Source organism: Myripristis murdjan, chromosome 9 (assembly GCF_902150065.1).
Source record: "Myripristis murdjan chromosome 9, fMyrMur1.1, whole genome shotgun sequence".
NCBI lineage: Eukaryota > Metazoa > Chordata > Actinopteri > Holocentriformes > Holocentridae > Myripristis > Myripristis murdjan.
Window position 1 is genome coordinate 26,357,102 of NC_043988.1, and position 22,499 is coordinate 26,379,600.

Below are 22,499 nucleotides of genomic sequence, written 5' to 3' on the forward strand. Positions count from 1 at the left end.
CCATCATAGTCTGACACCTCTAATCATCATTAGATTTAGCATATTGGCAGAGCAGTTGATTATTGGAGGATTCAGGGGGAAAATAGAGGGTATTTAGGGGTGAGAAATGAAATTTACAAAAAAAAAAAAAAAAAAAAAAAAAAAGGGTATGGATGGCGATGTTGATTTTTAGACAAATTGATCATCAGAAATTAAATATCAGTTTTGAATCTCCTGTATTTTTCCTTCTAGGCAGCAGCATGGACTGATGTTTCTAACCATTTGCATGAAAAGGATAAAAAAAAAACAAAGTCGGTCACTGTTGCAACATTGCATTCAGTAGCTTCCAGTCACATTAAACAGTACAGGTCATATGATTTGAAAGCAAGCGTGGTAATGCCCCCATCATGCGTTCATGTTCATTCCTTGACAGATCAGAAATTTGATTAAGGAAAATCAAACTTGAGCTTGCAGTGCTTGCAATACTGTGAATGAGGCTGCATTACTTTTTGCAGCAGCCACAGGACAAAACTTGACATCAGAATAATAGCAACGAAATGCCTCTTATGCCAAATATTAGTGCATTCACATCATTAAATAAAGCCATGAGGTTGTGATAAACTGCTCTCTATGTGATGTGCACATTTTTGGCTTGAACTTGTAAAGACTGGTTGGTACAACAATGCTCTAACGACTGTATTTTTAGCCAATTCCCACAAAATTTTTCTTCAAAGCTCCCGGCAGACGGGAAACTTCGAGGCTTCACTGCCGGAGGAAAAGTGCACGAGAGGTCAAAACTGCAACTTCGGCTGAGTTGCGATTGGCTCTGTCGATTGACAGCTATGGGTGAAGCGATGAGATGGAGCTCCAGGTCGGCTCTCTAGCACGGCTTCACTACCACGACTCCAATACCTTGCAGTGGGTGGAGCTTATTGGGATGCCCACATTTGATGCAACAAGCACTGTTAGCGCACTCATTACTTCAATGCAAAATCCGCTGTGAAGACAGATGGGGACAGAGGAGAGACAGAGAGATGGACAGGGAGAGGGAAAAAAGTGGAAAACAAGTGAGATAGGTGGAGGGGAGGGGGGGCGGTCGGTGGTCAGGATTGCGGGAGTTTGATTGCAGCCAAGCACAGTAGGGTGGAGGGGCCCACACACCAAACCATGCCGTGAGTGCTGAGAGGGTGGAATGGGAAACAGTTGGTGGGAGTGAACCACAGGATGAGACATCATGTTGATGGAAAGAGACAGGGAGAGGTTGGGGTGGCAGGGGTCCGCTACATCGCGCAGCCTGGATCCGTTGCTCCTGAAAACAACAGGGGAGAGGGGCTGCACGCTGCTGCCCAGGGCTGGACAAGCCTGCACTTTGAAAAAAAAAATGTTTTGATTGTCTTTTTTCGATTCTGGATAAATAGTCATGCCCGTGGGCGATTGTCAGGTGTGCACAGTGAATTGATGCCAAAAAAAATATGTTAGTTGACTTTGGCAAACTGTGGTGTTCCAATGCTTTTTTAAAAAAAAAAAAAAAAAAATCTGGATGTCCTTGCAAACAAAACTGGAGGAAAACAAGAACAGTAAAAACACAGCCTGACAAACACACTGTAATAAACATGGAGACAGCAGAGACACTGGCTCTGGCTGGATTGGTGCATGTAATTCCACCTCTGAGCCCTGGGGGGCAGCGTGAGCTCCCTGTCCCCTGCAGATACCTTGGGAGTTTGAGAGGCCATGTTTCGGGCCGGTGAAGTCGCCTCCACTCAGTCATACCTTGCAGTGTGTGGTACTGACAGGGATTCCGATATTGGAAGCCAACACGACAGTGAGTGCAGAAGCCAGTTCAATAGTGAATCCACTGTGGAGGAAGGAGGAGGGGGAGGGGGAGGAGGGGGGAGGGGGGAGGAGGGAGGGGGCAGGGGGAAGGAGGAGGGGTTAAGAGACATCCTTCATTGTAACGTCCCGGGACGTGCTGCTGATGGCACAGTCCAACCGCGTTCCAGCATCCACTTTCACCGCAGCAGCACATACAAAAGCTCTCTTAAGGACCACACACACACACACACACACACACACACACACACACACACACAGTAAAAGAAAGAAGCAGCAGTAATTTTCCCCTCTCTTAGTCTCTCTCTCTCACACAGACATGTATACTAAGGGTGAAAATCTTTGGCTTCAAAGAAAATCAATTGGATTCGATTTTTTTTCGATCCACTTCAACAATTCAACGATTCAGTCCTGTACTTTTAGCCAAGATGTTTTAATTTATTGAATAACATGCAATAATATAAGACTATCCTTTTTCATCTGTAATGTGAAAATAATCAGACAACAGAACTGCTCAAACACAAAAACAGTGCAATTCATAGTGCTCTGTTATATCCTCTAAACATTAGGTCTGTCTTTTTTTCTTTTTGTTTTCCTTTTTAAGAATTGAAAATGTTTCAATTCAAAGTATTTAGTATCGATTCAAGTTGAAGTCAGAGCAATTCATTCTATCGATTTCTTTCAGCAGATCGATGCGGTTGAACTGGCAGAATTTATAATCGATGCATCATCAATACAACGGATGAATCGTTGCACCCCTAACACACACACACATACACACACGCACACACAGACACACATACACACATAGACACTCATAGACACACACGCAACAATGAGGATTACATTTCTGTAAAAACAGTAGCCCAGGTCCTAAATGTGGACGGCTAATCTAAAAAGAAACTTGTAACATACAGCACATAGAGATCGGTGTGTGTGTGTGCGTGTGTGTGCATGTGTGTGTGTATCAGAGCCTTCACAATATGTCTCTTTGAGGAAGCACCCTCCCAGTATCCCACCCAGTCTATCTGACAACAGGTCGTGTTTTGTCAACAACAGCGCCTGCTGCAGATCTGCACACATGCAACTGCTGGCTCCGCCTACCACGCCGGCGACTTGGAGCTATTGTGAAGCGGGCCAATTATATAAGTGTGCCACACGGGATCAGGTCAGTGGAAAAAGGCAGGAGTATCTGGGTTTGTCTGAGTGTCCCGTTGGCAAACCTCGGCGAGACCAGTCGGCCAATTTGATCTGCAGCAATCTGTCCCTGTGGCAGTTTGACGGACGGGCCAGCCAGAGCAACAAAAAGCCATATTTAAAGATTAAAATGCGTTTATTAACACTGTGAAAAACACACCATCACCATATACACAGTGTCTGCTCAAACACATGCTCAGCCACACACACACACACACACACACACACACACACAACATATAGACACTTTCCTGTCCTTGCCCTCCATTTTGTCTGTGCTTTTGCTTCCGAACAAACCTTATTGTCAGGATGATGCATGGAAACAGACTCTAGAGGAAAGAGAGCCTTTAAGAACGGTGAACCAGAGCAAATTCCTCTTTGTGCCCTGGAAAAAGACGGATCTGGTGATGGAGAGACGGAGACAGAGGAGCACAGAGGGGACAGGGGAGGGAAGCAGTGAAACGAGGAGAAATGAAGACGAAGAGGGAAAAGAGGGGGAAAAATAATGAGATGGAGATGGAGCGAGGCGCGTGAGAAAGACTGTGAGACTCGGAGAAAAAGGGAGAGAGGAGAGAGATTTAGGGGTGAGTGGGATGCCCGGAATAAGACTGAAGAGAAAAAGATGCAGTGAGAGAAGCGGGGAGGAATAAAAGGCAAAAAGACAAGGGCAAGGAAATGAAGAAGGGGATGCGTGGAGAAACGGAGAGGCAGTGGAGAGGGCGAGGGGGAAAGTGACAAGAGAAGGCGAGAACGAAGGAGGGCGAAAATGCAAGAAAGAGTGGAAAAAGAAGCCGAGGGAGAAAGAAAAAGAGAGAAAGAGAGAGAGAGAGAGAGAGAATGAGCCAGTCTGGCGTCCCTCCCTGTGGCTGGAGATGAGAGGCCAGGGTTCCCACTGTGGCTTCCTTCCCCCTCCTCCTTCCCCCTCCCGCTCTTCTTCCCAGAGTTTGGCCCACAGTTGCCAAACAACTTCCTGCAACCCTGTGTGATATTCCTGCCAGGCAACAGAGTAAACCCCCCCTCCCTCCTTCCTCCACACACACATACACATACACACTGGAGAACGCACACAAACATACCTTAGATGCACACACACACACAGAAATTCTCCTCAGCTAATGCGTGGGAAGACAAGAGGACAGCGAGAGAGAGAAAGAGAGAGAGGGGGAGAGAGAGAGGTCCCAAGGCCAGAGGAGCAACAGTAAGTGGTTAAGCGTGTGTGAGGGACTGTGTGTTTAATTACAATTTATGTCAGCGTTTTATGGTTACGGTGGGGAACTAAGAGAGCCCCGGGGCTTTGTGTGCTGGAGTCTACGACGCTGCTTGATTATTCATAACTATTACGCAAAGAGTCCAAAGGGCAGGGGAAGGGATCGAGAGGCTATCATTCCCGTTTCATTCTCCATGCAAAGGGCCATTACAGAGCCAATTATTACCGCAGGTTTCTAAAACCTATTCCAAAACAATAACAGATTACTGCTGGGAGAGTTTAGGGTTCATGTGCTTTTTGCTGTTCGCCGAGAAAAATCAATTGCATAATGTGTGACTGCGTTCCAAAGATCAGCTCTGTTAATCAATGTGAAAATAAATAAATAAATAAATAAATAAAAAGATATGCTTTTCTTCAGGCAGCATATTTGTATTTATGCACATCAGATCAACGAGAGCATGAACAAATTACTGGTGCCGGCTTTCACCATGACTGTACAAAACGTATCATTAAAAATTACATTAAGACAGTAAATCAAAATTTATAGCCTCTACATAATGACATTTAAAACCGCGGTTATCTAAAAACTTTTAAATGGACATCATGGACTAAAGGCTCTTTGTTCAAACTGTAGTGACTGAGAGGACTGACTGAGGTTTTGCTCCTAATGCTAAAATTATCGCTGGTAGAAGACCGGATAGTGTACAGTTTGCCTTGTTGCCGTGTTTAAATTTGATTTGAATCTTTGACATCTAAAAAAAATACTTAAAAAGGTAATTACATCAACGAGATTCCCAAGTCAATAACGACAACAACATCTTGGGATATTGGTTATTTGCTCTTTACGAATGTCCCTGTCTCTTTCTCAGAAGTCGTCATAATAAATCCAGACGTGTCCAACAATCAACCTCAATTAACCTCAAAATTATTCTTATCCCTATTGGAGGGCTTATTGCTGATAGCAGGTCATTCTTCATCATTTTAAGATATGAATTTAGTCTGCGTTTTATGTATTACCACTTTATTATAGACCAATGATAATATTTTCACAACTAATTATTTGTAAGGAGACTGGAATAAAGTCAAAACAGTCACTTCTTGTTTTTTTTTTAACATTTTTTTTTTTAGCAGTCGCTGTAAATTTGGCTTAAAATATCTGAAAGGAGGAAGGAGACAGAATCACTTTGTTTATGATTAAAACAGACTAGAGACAAAACACTGGAAAGTCTCTTTACAGCACTATGCTTTTACACAGGAGTAGAGTTATATTAGCCACACAGATAAAATAAATGTCAGCTTGTGAATGTAGTATAAGCATGTGTGTGTACTTATACTCTAATATGTATGCATGTACCTCAACCTTTAGATTTTGCACTGGAGGCACTTTGTGTTTGTGTGTGTCAGCGTCTCTGGGCCTGGTGATGATTGTGAAAGTGAACATACTGGCATGTTCTCATGTCAAACAGGGCCCGGCGCCTCTGCCAGCCATTCTCAATTCTCACTCTGTCTCACACTCACAAACACACATATACACACACACACACAGACAGAGACAGACACCCTCTCCTCGGCCAAATCCCCCCATGTGGAGGCTTCCTCACCTGGAGGGGGTGATGGGAGTCAGGTCCTTTCCCATGGTCTGGATAACACGGCGGCCCCACACCCACAGGCCAGCGCAGATGCCGATACCGCCGTAAAAGAGCAGCCAGACTGGGGTAGCAGCGTCCTGCATCACACCGCCCTGGTCGTAGATCATCCAGAGCGCCACCAGTGGCCCAATGGCATTACTGCATAGGAGGGAAAGGAGTCACATTTTTAACATAGTGTGTGTAACATTAGCTCCCCTCATCAGTTCCTCCGAGGTGTCAGCAGAATCGACCCAAATCTTAATTTGAGGCAAAAAAATTCAGGGATAACTAAGTATACATTTAAAGTGTGCAAATCATTCTCATTTAAAGTTTCGGTTATATGTTTAAGGCGAAATATCCTGTTCTAAATTTGGTCAGTGCAGTGGCCATACAGGATGTCGGTGTCGTGTGAGCAGCAGGGGGCAGCACCTGACATCGTTGCCACCATGGGCGAAGGATCCGAAGCAGGCGGTGAGGATCTGCAGGAAAGTGGAAGAGCAGGAACACCTCGGGCTTGTCCTTCTCCTCACGATCCTCATCGCCCAAGTCGTCCAGAGGCACCGGTGCCGGCGCCCCTCCTTCCTCCACCCCCTCCAGCTCCGTGGCCAGCTTCATCTCCACGCCGCCCTCCTCCGCCTCGATCTCAGCCTCCGCCACGGCATTGCAGTACGACGAGTAGCTGTCGTAGCGCACCCGCTTCTTGGAGTAGGACACGCTGTTGCTCCTCCCGCTTCCTTCGCCCACCAGCTTCTCGCTGTCTTCGCGTGACTCGGTGCGCATGAGCGGCTGGACGGGCATGCCGCAGATGGCGGCTGTGTAGCAGGTGTAGCTGTTGTTGCGGCGCAGCAGGCGGTAGTTGTTGTCAGGCGGGCCGGCGTTGGAGCCTGAGCGTTCGCTATCGTCCAGGCGGCCCAGGTGGATTTTGTGGAGCAGGTCTTTATACAGACCCGAGTCCTTGTGCACTGTGTGGTAGACCTGGCCATCGCTGCGCATGTGGCCATCGAAGCTGAAGCTGCCGTTGGAGACCGGTGACTTGAGGCAGCCGTTAGTCATGGAGTGAGTCCGGCCTGGAGGACAGAAGGAAGGAAAGAGAAGAGAATATTTCAGGTCATGATGACTGAAGTTGTACAAACTTATTCAGACCTTTTCCTTTATCATTATTGTTTTGCTCTGGCCAAGGTTGTCTTTGTTTCTTCCAACTGTCACAACCCCTCAAAAGACATATTTATATAGCAACAGGGCTGTGTTTACTTCCTTCATCCACAGAGAGGCTAAATATGATGAGCAAAGAAAATGTTTTCCAAACATGCCCATTCACCACTGGTCGTTTAACTGGATGTGTTGATGCTTTAAGTTTTTAAGTCACTTTTGTCCCTTATGACTGAAGACTGGAAAATGGGATGGGCTCCATCTGTTTGTCAGTCCATCATTTGTGAGCCACTGCTGGCCTGTTTTGGACACACTTGGGAGAATGACTGATTTTGACAAAAGGACGGGCATTTTCCATCATTCCAACAGGGTCCTAAGTTTCACTCTCAATATGTCAAACAGTGCTGGGTCAATTCTGACAAGCCTTTGGGGAATGATGCATTTTTACACTGGGATGCAGTATCCACAAAATGAGACGGAATGGTCCATCACAGCGACACCAACACGCCAGAAACCACCCAGAGCACCTCACACATACAAAAACATAATTGCACACAGGTCACCCTTGGTTTGTTTAAATGTACAACGACCCATATGAACTTGGCTTGCTCTTACCATACACCCTGCCGTTCGGTAGGACAGTGCCTCCGTTGGCGAGGTTGCTGAGCTCTCCGCTGGAGTTGCGGGTGCCTCGGTCACTGCTGCCTCCGGTGAGCGGCAACACAGCTTCATCTGTGCCTTTGGCCCCCGGAAGTTCCTTAAAGACCGGGCTCTCTTCCTCCTCCTCGGGGATCTTGTCCAGGCTCTCATCAGAGATCCTGGACAGGGCCTGCTCCTTCTTGAGGCGACCTGGTGGAAGCAGCGGGAGGTTTAGCAGGCGTGGACACTAAGAACTGCTCTAACCAGATAAAGAGGAATTCCTCCAAGCTACAGTGTCTTGTTTAGAGACAATTTTGATGGTTGCATCTTAATTTTAGACACCCAGACAGCAAATACCTAATGTGCCTAATGTATGATGGAGAAACACTGGGTAAAAAAAAAACAAAAAACATTTGATCCACATAGAAAATGCAGAGAGGGTGTTTCAAAAAGACTTTATATGACTGAAAGAGTTCCTTCAGTGAATCTTTGATTTGGTGCACAAGGCACAGTTTTGTGGATCGCACACCTGCTGTATATAATTTCAAAGAAAAGGGCAGTCTGTGTTTCAGAATGGCTGTTTTTCTTGAAACTGCACTGGTGCTCAGCCCTGATATAAAATTACAATAACGAAAGGCCTGGAAGTGGAGACAAACAAAGAGAAAGCTATGCAGTGGCATTCCACAAACAGCACAAACAGGAGTATAGGCATCAGCTGATCCACAGCAAACTAATCCCAGCGCCGACAGACCCCCTCCTCACTACAAAACTCCCCCCCCCCGGCACAAACACATAAACACTCTCAATCACCGGCTGTTTCACTTTGACGGATGCAGCAATGTCCAGATTAGGATGGATAATATCACCTAGAATCCTTGCCGGCATTCAGAGGTCATGACACGTTAAGCAACAGGTCAAGCCGGCCTCAGTCACCCTCACACCTCAGTCAGAAGGCTGAAGCTCTGGTTGCACTGCAGCACTAAAGATCTTGACTTCCACATTTGTATGACTGTTGAACTTGAATTACTGAGTTGCAGTGCAGCAAATGATTGTACTTTTTTTTTTTTTTTTACCGACTGGCTTGAAATTTCAAAATCACCACCACAAAAGCACAATTTCTGCCTCTTTCTTTCACATCTTGGAATCCAATTTACATTTTCATGCCTCATTAACCTAATTTTGTCATGAGAGTAAAGCATTTATCCGTTCCTTCAGCTTTGATATGTGATTGGCGTCTTGCACTTGCAAACTATATCCAGTAAAGTCAACGAGGCTTACAATTTGCATCGCATGTTTAGCGTGTGGACCGTTGCACCGGCCTGAAGTTCTCCTTCATCCACACATGATGCAAACTCACTTAAATGAGACAAACTCTCTGCCCCTATGTCCACCACTCTGTCAGATTTTCTACCTCCTGCTCTTTCCACCGTTGTATTCAAAATGTCACATCTGTGTTTTATCTCTTTTGTGATCTTGTACTGTGTTGTGTGCCTCGCTGCAGGCTGATTTTCCCATTAGGGCAATAACAAAGTCTTCAAACTGGACTGCAGTCTGAAAGCTTTTAACACTGCGGGCTATGATCTTAACCCGAGGACACTGGGAGGACACTAAAGCCCAGCAGCTCTACCGCTGAAAAAATAAGAGTCTGAGCACAGAAACCAGACTACACAGAGTTCACCGAGTTTTTTTGGAGGCTTTAGCGGTTTTGGCAGAGGGCAACAAGAGAACACATCCGCTGGCAGCCGTTGTTTGGTGTCACAAAGCAGCACAGAGTGTGCCGAGCTGGGGTTGAGGCCCTGTTGTCAGGCCAGGGTCCGAGCGCGAAGCTTTCAGACGGCGTGAGAAAGAGTAGTCGCACAAACACACAAACACGCGTGCACACACACACACACACACACACACAGATACCTACTTGCTATTTTCCTCCGCATCCATGGACACACGAATATCCAGACCAGAGCAGCACAGACGAGCGACCCAGCTAGAGTGATGAGAAAGATGGCCCAGACTGGTAGCATCTCTAACCCAAGCACTGCAATGGAAGCACACACACGCACATACGCCCACACACACACACACACACACACACGAGAAATGTGTGTTAGAAATCAATACCTTGCAATTAGCTTCAAAGGCATTGTTTTGTCTGCAAGTATTCCTTATAATTTAATCACAAAAAATGTAAATATTATCTCTCTGAAGAGCTGACATGCTTACATGGGGCTCCAGTGTACATGATGGAGAAGGTGTTGATCCCTATGGTGGAGGCGTAAAAGAGGGGCAGGGCTCGCAGCCCGTTCGGGACAGAGTCATCCTGTGGATAAAACACACACATGGGCTTGTGATGAAGTTTCTCATGTATAATAATGATAAACAATATCAGCACTTTAATGACAAGCACGATTTCTTCATCTTTTTAACCGGAGACTACATAATAAAAAATGATGTTACCTGGTTACCAACTTATCATACTGCATAGGTTAAAAGGGATACCGCCTACCTAAAATGTAAAGCATGTTCTGAACCACTGTGCTTTGACCGGGTCACAAATTAGCAGGTGACATATCTACACTTCTGAATCCGATAAGGACCCAGGACAGTGGCAGGGCTCAGAACGTGGGACTGAAATGCCAGTTAATCCGCTGACAGTGAACTCCACTCTCTGATGGTACTGGGATTTTTTTGGTCAGTACAAAATGATTAATGAGCTTTTCATCTAGTCAAGCTGTATTCATTTAAATCTTTGTTATAATCATCTTGTTCTTTCTCCCCTCCTCTGTGCCCATGTGGTGGCAGGATGGCCACTGTGACCATCAGCTGCCAAGGTGCCCTTGAGAAAGGCGCCAGCTCATTCACTGTGCATCACTATGGATAAAAGCCTCAGCTATGTGCTTAAAATGTAAATGTGCGCTCTGCAGCCAAATTGCATTTGGGCCACAGTGAACTCAGATCCCAGAGTAGCTCTGAAATGGACTAACTAAAAGGCAAAGATGCACAAAAGTTAGATTTTGCTCACACTGTGGTGCCTGATCAGGTGACAAAAGTCACAGGCGAGTGTCAAGTGTAAGCAGAGCCACAGATTAGCAAGGTCACTTCGGATCTGTAGCTTTCAGAGAAGCAGAAGGACACAGGCAAATTTCTTCACATCAGGACACCAGTCAGCCTTCTCACATGGCTTTGTGAATCCTTTTCAGTTCTGATACATATGACTCATAAATGCTTATAAGTATGATTAATGCAGCCTCTATGGAGTAAAGATCAGCTGAGTCCAGATCATGAGTGTGACAGAGCCCAAAGTGAAAACAAGTAATGAGGTCTAGGTGTGTGACATAATTTCTTGCACAATGTGTGGACTTAGAAGTTTGATGGGCTAAATACACACAGAGTAGGGCATGTTGAGGCAAAAATCTCACATCTACAAAATAAATCACCTCTCTGACTGCACATTTTGCAACAAAGCTCAACATAAAAGTGAGTATCTGATATGATAGGAACGCCAAATATTCCCCTGAGCTGACGCAAACAGCCGGCAGTGACTGAGTTGAACCCACCCTGAATTTGACCCAGCTATACAATAACTCCCGAGTCCAAATGAAAAATCGTCCTATGAGTCATTCCTGCATAATCCAATGGTTGTGACCTCAGGATGATCTGAAACACTTTTCTCTTCCTAGTCTGTCAGCGGCTGCCTGTTACATAACTACAGATCTGCCGCTGTTGCCAAATCAAATGGATTTTATCTGTGATGAAATTCCTTGGATAAGTCTGTGTGTGTGTATGTGTGTTTATGTGTGCAGTCTGTGTCTGTAAAAAGTTGTTTAACTGCGTGGATCATAAAATTATACACTGGCACCGCTGTCAATGTTTTACTACATGATCAGTCATGAACCTGGTTTCTATCATTAGTGCTGCAGCGCCAAGATGTCTGAGCTTCCTATCTGACAAAGTTATACAAGAGAAATTCAAGTTATTCATTCAAAATTAAATAGAAAATGTTTGGGGTTTTAAATGACAAAGGAGGGTTGGTGTGTGCGAGTGCCTTGCAAAAAACTCCCCATCTTAACAAGTCATTTAGTCTCATGTTCAGTGTTAAAATCCTGATTTTCTTAAAACAAATAGAAAAATCTTCCAGTGGGATGAGATAATCCCACTTTTTACCAATGTAGTTTCATTTTACTCTGGATTTTTTTTCTGATAACAAGCAGATCAACCCACTAGTATCAAGAAAATGACACTTGGTAAAGGAAAATTCAGTAAACAAGTTGATTGGCATTGTAAGGCAAGTGGGATTATCATTGGGATCACGGGGATTTTTTCACTTGTTTTAAGAAAAACAAGATTTTGATCCTGAATATGAGAGTAAATAGCTTGTTAAGACAGATGGTGTATGTTTTTAAACAAGACCTGTGTCTATCCTATTTTATCTTATCGCCCTAATCATGATTAAATCCGGCTTTTCTGATTGACACCAGCGAGCCGAGTGCAGCTGTGCGGCGATGTGAGCTCACCTTGTTGAGGATGAAGTGTCTGATGAGGAGGAAGAGGAGTCCAGACATGAGTCCAGAGAGCAGGGGGGAGATGAACCACGATGACACTGGAGCAGGAGAAACAGAGAGATGATCAGAAAAACAGCAGGCAGGAAAAAACACGCACACGCACACACACACACACACACACACACACACACACACACACACACACACCTCCAGATATTCTCACACTGTCCTGTATCATCAACCTGTGATGTTCACAGAATATTTTATGTCCACTTTCCCTCAGTGTGCCTCATCTGTTTCTGCTGCACTTCGTGATTTCCTACATTTCCCAGAATGACTTTCAACAAACCACACAGAACCGGTTTGAACTTGTTGCATTCAGCTGTGGGTTATATGTGTTACACGCAAAGAGGAAAAGTGATAGTGATGGTGCACTGAGGCAGCTGTTGTTAGAGAAAGTGAAATTTCTGTGTCTTTTCTGCGGTGGATTTCTCCCTGTATGATTTATGAGCATCGGTGCAAAAACAATGATTTCCTTTCTGTGATTTTGAGGGACTGACATCAAAGCTCAAAGTGTTAACTGCTGATGTTCTTAGATTAAAAAAAAAAAACATTTTCTTTCTTTTCATTCTTTCTTTCTTTTGCAGATGAGCTGGAAACACCTCACTGTGACGGCATATCACATACGTTGGTGAGATATCCACAGGATTGAGAAAAATTCACCACCAAATAGCCCAAAGAATCCAGAAATGCATCGTGAATTACAAATAGCTGCTGTTTTTTTTTCTTCTTTTTCTTTTTCTGAACAGTCTTCAAATATTCCAGGGCAGATTTTCTTCCCCCTTTAAGTGCAAACACTCACATCCAAACACGCACACACTAAATGAAATTCTTGTGGGATATGAGATATCGGTGTACTTGGTGGCTTCACACAGATATTTTGGGATTGAAATGAATCCTGAATTGCGGAATAGTGTAGCGAAAATCCTACCAGAAATATTGAACACCGAAGCACCTGTGTACCCGGCTTTGTTACCTCTTGCCGTCGCCTCAAGTGAAATCTTAAGGATAGTCTTTTTTTTTTTGCTTTGAAGCCAAAAAGCCTATCCTTTAAGGTCTGTTTGAAGCAGTTCGGGATATGAATTCTGCGGCTTTGTGGTGATCTTATTCTTATTCTAGAGAAGTGCGCTGCATCGTTACATAAGGCCTCTACTGGGGATCTGAATAATTGGACAAAAGAAGTGAAATATGTGAGAGATTTAATGTGATATGTATGGAGGCCTGGTGTTCATTTTTGTGTATTTCTCGTTTATGCAGCCCCCCCCTCCTCCGTTGTTTGAACTGATTTGTTTTTGAGTAGGTGTCTTGCTGCACACACACACACACACACACACACACACACACACATCTCATCCAACTCTTAGTCATTACCAATCTTAACAAGCTGCATCCACTGCACTCCCTTGGTGCCGATGGCCACCATGGAGAAGCCGATGGTGGAGCCCACGATGCAGTGGGTGCCAGAGATGGGCAATCTGAGGAAGGAGGCGATGAGCTGCCAGACCGCCGACCCTGTAGATAAAACAGAGGCATTCATCAAACCATTCATCATGTTTGACCTGTCATTGTCTTCCAACAAAATTACAGTCCTCACACAAAGGCAAGTAAAACCTCTCTGACATTATTTACAATAGACGCCTGAGCTGTGGACATTGCCATCACAAGGTGAAAGCACAGTCGTTTCAGTTTCAGGTTTCTCGTTTAAGTAATGCGAAATAAATAAGCACTGAGATAATGTAGATGGCTCCGAGGACAGCTACGATTAAAGGCTCAACGCAGAGCTGAAATCGAGCTCTACCTCTATATTTGCCCCCCATACTTTCTTCGTTTATGTTTACATCTTTGGATAGGAGACATTTTTATCTCCAACTAAGTTATGACAGATTCTGACATCTTAATATGGGACCTGCGTGCATTTAGAAATTCAAAAGTGCTGGTTTAGGTTTGCGTTGTTTGTGAAGACTGGAACAAAGTGGGCCTGTGTTTAAAGTCGCAACGCAATCTGAAAATTGCAGAGCAATTATCCATCAACGCATCCTACTCTTCAAGAATCTGTGGGCATACCCACAACTGGGGTGGTCGAAACAATTGTGGACTGTGGCTTTACATCAGGAGTAGGCCTTGATGTAAAATGGCTAAACGAGATAATTGTAGTACTTGATCTGTCAAAAACACATCATCCTTTTAGTGGTTTCCATAACCACAGCTAAAATGTGGTTTTGTCATTCACGAACAGTTGGAGCCCATTATTTAAATGATCCTGACCTAATCAAACCCAGGTCTAGTTTTGGTCAAAGCCCAAAATTGGACTTTGACACACAAGATTTTGCGCTCTTTGTGTGGAACTCCAGTGGGACTTAAAAAAACAAAAAACAACAACAACATACTTTCCAAATATTACCTAATACAGTCAGGAGGTTCAAGCAAACAATTTTGTTTCAAACAGTGCAGCAATGAAAACCTCTTCCTGCCTCAGGTCAAAGAAAAATCCTTATTTGTCTTAATTGCATCTTGGACGAGTTTTTAATCTTCATTTATGTAAATATGTGACCAGAACTGGTAATCCCAGATTGGTACAGCTATTCCTTGAGGCTTCGCTCATATGGGGTGTTAACTAATCAGCATTACCCCATCCTTCATGCAGAGGCTCGGGTTCAAGCCCCCTGCAGACACCCTGCTAAAGTGCCTTTTGGCAAGACACTGAATCCCTACCAGCTGGAAATGCTGTTCTGCAGCTGCCCCTGACCTCTGACCCCTCTAAGGACGGGGGAAGTGAAATTTCCCTTCAGGGATCAATGAGGCATCACATCATTATTATCAGTATCATTATCAGCATCATTATTATTATTATTATTATTGTTATTATTATTCTTGTTAGTATCATTATTATTATTGGTGGTGTTATGGCAGAGAACCTAGTGATACGGTTGATTGTATCATGCTGAGTTTTACATCAAATTGTGATGCTCTCACTAATCATGACAGAGCCCCGTTACTCATTTCCCCGACAACAAAGTCAAGATCAAATGTAAACCCGAAGGGAAACGTCGCTTGGAGAACACATCACAATGCCTCTTTCTCTGCGGTAGTCACAGCAGAAATCCCATCTTTGGTGTGTTTATCCTGCATCCATCCTACATCAGTGCTGCTGCTGATTCTTTCTTTAGTGTTATGTAATACCACCAAATAATTATTCATAGAGCTAAAATGTCTATCTGCCTGCCAGACACAAGGCCAACTCCTTGCAACTTTTATACTCTGGAAAAAAAGTGCAGAAGCTATTTTTTTTTTTTTTTTAAAAAGATTCCTCTTTGGCAAGAAGTCAGAGAACAAGCAGTTGTTCAGCACAAAAAAGTCCATCTAGTCTCATATCGAGTTTTAAAATCTTGTTTTACTTAAATAATGTGAAAATATCCACCAGTGCAGTGAGATACTCCCACTTGTTTCCAATGTTAATCCAACATGCTTTCAAAATTTTCTAGGCAATTTTCTTCTGTTTTCTTGATACTAGTGAGCTGATCTGACTTATTTAAACATATTTATTCTTGTTTCCAGAAAAATTCCTGACACTTCAATATCCTCATTTATCCATTCACCAGTCATGCTGCCATTTATCCCAGGGGATCATAGTGACATCCTGCTGAATTCATGCACCCTTTGTCTTTTGTATTTAATGTATCCTGTTGCTATGACAATTTCATTTCCCTCCAGAGATTAACAGTCATCATTAAAAGTCGTCTGTTTCTCTATCTGTGTAATAAGTGAAACTGCACAGGAAACAAGTGAAATTATCTGATCCCACTGGCAGATTTTGAGATTTTTTTTGAGCAAAAGGAGACGTATACCGCGTTCGTCCGTCCAACTTACCGACCATGGCGCTGACCTCCCCTGCCATGAGCACGGGCACCGTGTCGTTGTACAGGCTGACGTCGATGATGCCCTTCCGTATGGTCTCGCCCACCTTCGCCCCCAGCAGCATTGAGCCCAGCGTCTCGAATATGGACGCCAGGATGCAGGCCTGCTTCAGCGTGACCACGCCGGAGCCCACTGCCGTCCCGAAGGAGTTGGCCACATCATTGGCTCCCACCGAAAACGCCAGGATGAAGGCAATGATGAAGCCAATAATAACCATCCACAGATATGCTTCCAGATCCATCTTGATATGATTTCACCAAAGGAATCCACAGGGCAAACAATAAACAAATTAATAATAATAATTATAATAATAAAAAAACTAGCTTATGGACTCTAAACTGAGGTGCTTTGTGCGTTTTGTTTTATTTATTTATTTTTTTTTGCGGAGGACTTTTATTTGTAAGCTCGCTCCTTTTCTTCGTCCCCTGGTTGTGAAGAGTTCGAGGGGAGAAGCACAGCCGCTAACTAAACGTTTGGAGCTCAGTCCAAGGATTGGAGATGAGTAATGGTGGGTGCAGGGAGCATTCCATCGCTTAGGGCTGAGACAGGCTGTCTGCACGTTCCTTCACCTGCCGGAGAAACACCAGAGAAGAGACAGAGAAACAGATTACTGTCACGAGCCATGATTACTCTCTCCGCCTGTATACCAAGCAACACATCCCTGAAACTCCTGAGAACAACTAAAAACAAGAAATACTGAAAAAAAAAGACATATAGAGACCTAGACAGCACACAGCGGAAAGAGAAAGAGTGTGAATTAGGCGAGCAGAGCACATAAAGTAAAACATTTTTACAAATAAACAAAAACACAAAAGGATTCACTTCACAGGGGATAATGATGATGCTGAGCTGACTTTGATGAAATGAAGAGAGCACTTGAGAGCTAACACTGAGGACAGCTCAGATAGCCACAATAGGAAATCACAGTCTGCACTTCAAAGAAATCAAATCAGACCGTTCGGAGGGCTTGCTGTCAGCGCCGAGGCTATAAAAAGATCCACGGTATCCAGAATGAGATGTGAGCAATGCACACAGCGTCGGAGCGGACTATTAAGACCTTACCCTGACACAACAAGGGGGCAGCTGGCGTCTTCACCAAACCTGCTCTCGTTTCACAGGTTTTACCTTTGCCACACATTCAGATCACCTCCAGCAGGAATACAAAATTCACCTTGTTTACATATCAGATCAGGCCAAAACTTAACACAACGTTGATGGCGTCTGGCAAAAGTACCCGGCTAAACTCCACTGGGCAATGAAGACAAAATACTGTTCCACATCACCATAATTATACATTTTCTGTGATGCTGGAAAGTCTTTTGATCAAACTGATGTCCAACATTATTAAACCAGAATTGCTGACTGACAGAAGGAAGTCTTACTGCCAACAACAGCCCGGTGGAAAGATTACAGTGTAATTACAGTTACGGTTGCAGTTATTATCTCTTGTCCTCGGCGTGACCGCTGAGGTGCTTACTGCGTGACAGTCGGGCGACACAAAAGTTTTGAGACTGGCTTTTGGGAGCAAGTTCAGTCAGAGCAGGAAGCTTTGCTGAGGTAATAAAAAAAACAAAAAAAAACACCGGTGCATGGATTAACCTTGAGACTGCATTGCAGTGAGGAAAACAGCAGCGAGGTTTTCTACACTGCTGCTGGAGGTGGGAGAGTTCACAGAAATCTGCGGTGGGATCATGGCTGGGTAACACAGTTCACCCAGCGAAGGGAAACACAACAAAGTCACCTGTGATGCATAAAATAAAAAAGTTAACTGTAACTAATTTTAGCATTTCATATCACCGCAGTTATTATCTCAGAATATAGATACAGCAATTAAAATCCTGGGGTTGTGACATTACGCTCAATTTTATCACCTCATTAATTTAAAAGTGTGATTTTTGAGGATTTCACTGGCGAGTGCAGGTACACAAATTTACATAAGTGTTGATTAGAGTGTGTTGTCCTTTAAATATCTTACATACAGGTACAAACTGTTTACTTTTTGCTGCTCCATTTGTTCATAACAGAGGACTGAACTTCTTTTTTGAAAAGAAAAGTCTTTAAATACTTAATCGTTTTCCTAATGTGATATTTCCAGCGCTTGACATTATATTTCTAAATTAGTGTTGGCAAAACTGCTGGTTATGTTAGCTGCCAATACATCAGCTACATAAGACGAAACCTAAAACTTAGAACGTGATGACAGAAATATTTTCAGAAGTTTATAACTCTAGTTTATAACAAATTTAAACTATCACTAACCTATCCACATGACACTTTATCCAGCCCTGAAAAACCAAAACAGTCGCTAGAAGTTTTTTTCAAACCAACATCCAATATTATTTTTTTGGATGGGCAATATATTGATAGCATATTGATATTGTGATATGAGACTAGTGTGGGACTTTGGATATTGTAATATCACGATACAGTGTAAGTGTCGTCTTTTCTTGGTTTTAATGACTGAATACAATAAAAGGATGCAATTTTCTGTTTTTTTGTTGCTGTTGTTTTCTATCCACACTTCCAATGGTTGTAAATCAAAATCCTTGTGTGTGAATAGTTTATGAAAGTACCAATAGGCATTCCTACAATATCAGGATCAACATCAAGGTAGGCCAGTCGGTCAAAGATACCGTGACATTTGATTTTGGATGTGCTGCCTGGCCCGAGGCTCGAGCGTGTCTGTTGGGAAGCCGATCACGTTGCATTTAAAACAGCAACAGGCAAACAGCTTCCCTCATCCCTGGAAAGTTCCACATGGCTTGTTTATGCTGCAGCGAGCAGCGACGACAACACGCTTTGGAAACGGAGGGTTCGACTACCAACGCAGCAGCCGTCCAAACAACTCTAATCCACAAGAGTGTGAGAACAAATCCCCAGACTTCCGAATAATTCCCCCTGTTTTTTTTTCTGTGTCTACACCATATTATTAAAGTCAATCGATAATCATCAATAAGCTGTGCATTTCTTTTTCCTGCTGTGGTTAAGCTTATTGTGGACGGGGTGGGAAGCATTAGATGTAAACAGCTTTGAGGCCGGTCTAACACATTCTCTTGGCATTAACTGTGTGCTCTCCATCACGTGAGGGGCAAGCAGCTCCGTTCTCAACAGCCCAGGGCCAGTTATGACTCCTTCCTCTTGAACATTTCCAACCACAGCGCACAAATGTGAGCCTCAAAATAATCCGCCTCTGAATCAGGTCACAGTAGGCCCAGCAGGAACAGCATTCTGCACCTGGGAGGGCAGTCAAGCGTCTCTCAACTTATGAAAATGACCCTAAGTTGTAAAACTGAGAGAAATGGCCAGTGTCGTGGAGTTTTTGGAGCGTTTTTGGAGTTTTTGGAGTCATGGAGCGTGATACAGATCTGGGGCGTCCCTGTGGCTCGCCATGTAGAGCGCCCATCATGTAATACAAAAGCTAGGCCACAGTGGCCTGGGGTCTAATCTGGCCTAGACCCTTTGCTGCATATCATACCCCATCTTTCCCATTTCTCTCCACTGTGACTGTCTGATAAAGCAGAAATGCTGAAAAAAATATATTAAACAAGCTTGATACAGATCCCAGTTGGCCTTGGGTACCAAATTTGAAAAAGACTGAATAAAAGTAATGTGGCTAATCCCTGAGGAGGAGATTCTCTTTCCATCCAGCTCCACAGGGACATCGGAGCTCGAGGTCAGCAGCATTACAGCCCCCCCTGGACCTGGTACAGATTTAGGGCCTTGCTTAATGACACTTTAGCAGGGTGGATACTTGCTAACAAGGAGTCTGAGGCTGAAAGATGGTCTCCCTTCTCACTACACCACCTTCCACCTGAGTCCTGAAGCCTTGTCCATGACTATTTGCAAATCAAAGTTAAACAAATTGTACATCCAGGGGAAAACATCCGCTCAACTTCAGGAACTAAACTTCACTCGACATCATGGCACAAATAGCAGCCTCTTAAAATGCCTTGCCAGAAACAACATCAAAATATCAATGTTTTAATGTCCACGTTTATCATCATCATTATTGTTTATTTGTATTTTAGTAGTTTAACCTTACTGATTACGTTAATTGGTCATTTGCCGCTGTGAAGCACACTATTACTTGTGCGCTTTTTTGCCAAGTAGGCCTTCCTTTGCTGTCAGATGTTAAAATGCCCAGCTTAGGGACTTCAGGCTGCTAAGAGAAAACAAATGGAGCAAATTAAATTTCAGATTATTAATTGACATCACACGTCTATTCCTTAAATTGCTGTCACTCTTGTTGTGAAGCACATTAGTTTCTTTCTGTAATCTCCAGTTTCAAAATGTGCTAGAATAAATAAAGACTAAGTTAATGTATTTGTCTTTTATTCTTACATTTATTAGTCCCATTTTTCTTTTTGGCTGCTTAAATAAATTCTGGAGGTTATTTAACACTGTTTCATTGTTTGCAGACACTTTGTAACACTTGAAATGCGGCATGAAAATAAATACTGTTTACAGTTCGTGCACTGGCGACGGCTGGGCTAAGCTTGGAGGGAATAACCCGGGAGAAGCTGAGTAAATATTTCATGTGGGGAATACGGGCACCACATGAAGACCTCACAGTCAAACAGCGCAGAACCAGAGATGCCACACAGGAAACAGTATGAGCAACTGTCAAACACACCACCAGAGAAAACAGACAGCACAGTAATGGGTGCTTCAAGTGTGTGTCAAAAGGAAAATTGAGCCTGAGTGAGGGGACTGCTCACACGCATCAGACCTTTATAATCAGGTCCACAATTTTCTAAACGGGGAAACTCGACCTGACAGCTGCAGCTGACACTAGGACCGCTCTGCAGAGCTCAGCCTACTGTACCACATGAACACAAGTTCACATGCCACCACTCCCAGCTGTGCACATAAAATCTATTTTCTGTGGGCTTAAACTTCATCACAGGGGTTTAGAGGTTAACTTAGTTAATGCTGCATTAACTATTTTCCTTCAGAAGGAATTCAAACAGTTCAAAAACTGCGACAGAATTCGGCTACTCTCGAGGATCGACTTGACAAAGCTTTACTATTAAAAAACCAGCACGTTTCAACTGGAATAGCTGCAGGATTACAAAGTCAAAAATAAATGTATTCAGTGACATCCAAACTGGCTACGTCAAAGCCCACAAACCAACCAGATGTCAGTATTTCTAAAAAAAAGAAAAAAAATTAAATAAAAAATGATGTGCCCCTGACTGTGACAATCATGCCATGGGCTCACACTGCATTTGTCAAATAGGATAAGTGCCCTGCCATTGTTTCCACTCTCTTGGGAAACTTCTGATGTTCCCCAACAAAAGATGTGAAAGCTCAGTGCAACCTAGTCAGCCTAAATGCCAGCGGTCAAATCTTGCTGAAGGAATAATTGAGAAAGCTGAAATGTAGTCTCCACCACAAGATAAATAAATTGTTGGGGGGTGGGGGGGACAAAACAAAACAAGGGGATCTAGATGGAAATTCAATAAAATGCCCAGCAAGTGCTAATGAGAACATAAAATGAAACTGAAACCCATATTAACCTTCACCCTAACAAGCGTTGGAATTCTGGGTTCAATAAAACTTTCCTTTTTCCTGTCGACTGAAAAAATACGGTTTAACGGCGTATAATAACATATCGTTTTGCTGTGGCATGAATACACTCTCCTGTTTGAATCTTGGTGTTTCACCGGATCAATGCATGCAGAGGATGTTTCAGTTTGGTAATATAAATATAAATTCCTCTGGCAGGTGTCATTACATCACAGATCTACATGTTTTAATTTAAATGCACACACAAAAATGTCCTCCTAAATACTGGATGGAACGGAGGTGGTTCTGTAAAGCTGACACGACACAAAATCAATCATCAGAGGATGCAGAGCCACCAGACAGCACGAGTCAAAAGGCCGCGTCTCAGTCAGTGCAGCTTCTTGCAACTGCACTGACTGCTTGACCTTCAGTGTGTTAGAGGAGCCCCGACCAGCTCGAGGCTGCATGCTCACGCTGTGTGTGTTGGGAGTGTTTACCTCGCCCCAATTAATGAATCCGTTTGGAGCTTGTGACTGCTGGGAGTTTCATCCTTGGAAAGTAGCGCCTCATAATCATTAGTCGAGTCTGAACTGTGGCCTTTTCATCAAATGTGAATGAGAAAAAAATGTATTTTGAAAAAAAAGAAAAAACAGGAACCTGGAACATTTTTTGTCTTTTTCTTTTCAGTTATGATTTATGTAGAGCAAGATTACCCACTCAAGGAAAAGTGAGATTGGCACAAAAGCAAAAACATATTCAACACAGAGTGCTTTAAAAATATCTTAAAGGAAAACACCGCAATCATTTAAGAAAGAGACCATTTACGACTAACTACACGTAGTTCACATTGCCCACATAAATTCTTCATGCAGATCATATGCAATCAGATTT

At 43.5% G+C, this 22,499-nt stretch overlaps 1 protein-coding gene across 1 annotated transcript in view; it reads right to left on the bottom strand.

Annotated features, from left to right (window-relative positions):
• slc20a2 (solute carrier family 20 member 2) overlaps positions 1-22,499 on the bottom strand; it is a 51,370-nt gene that overhangs the window by 8,898 nt on the left and 19,973 nt on the right. Inside the window, 10 exon segments of the mRNA XM_030060345.1 lie at positions 1,750-1,834; positions 5,815-6,000; positions 6,271-6,329; positions 6,331-6,908; positions 7,606-7,839; positions 9,542-9,661; positions 9,847-9,943; positions 12,138-12,223; positions 13,557-13,697; positions 16,053-16,669. Of these exon segments, the coding sequence (XP_029916205.1) occupies positions 1,750-1,834; positions 5,815-6,000; positions 6,271-6,329; positions 6,331-6,908; positions 7,606-7,839; positions 9,542-9,661; positions 9,847-9,943; positions 12,138-12,223; positions 13,557-13,697; positions 16,053-16,341 (1,875 nt within the window). The 5' untranslated portion in view covers positions 16,342-16,669.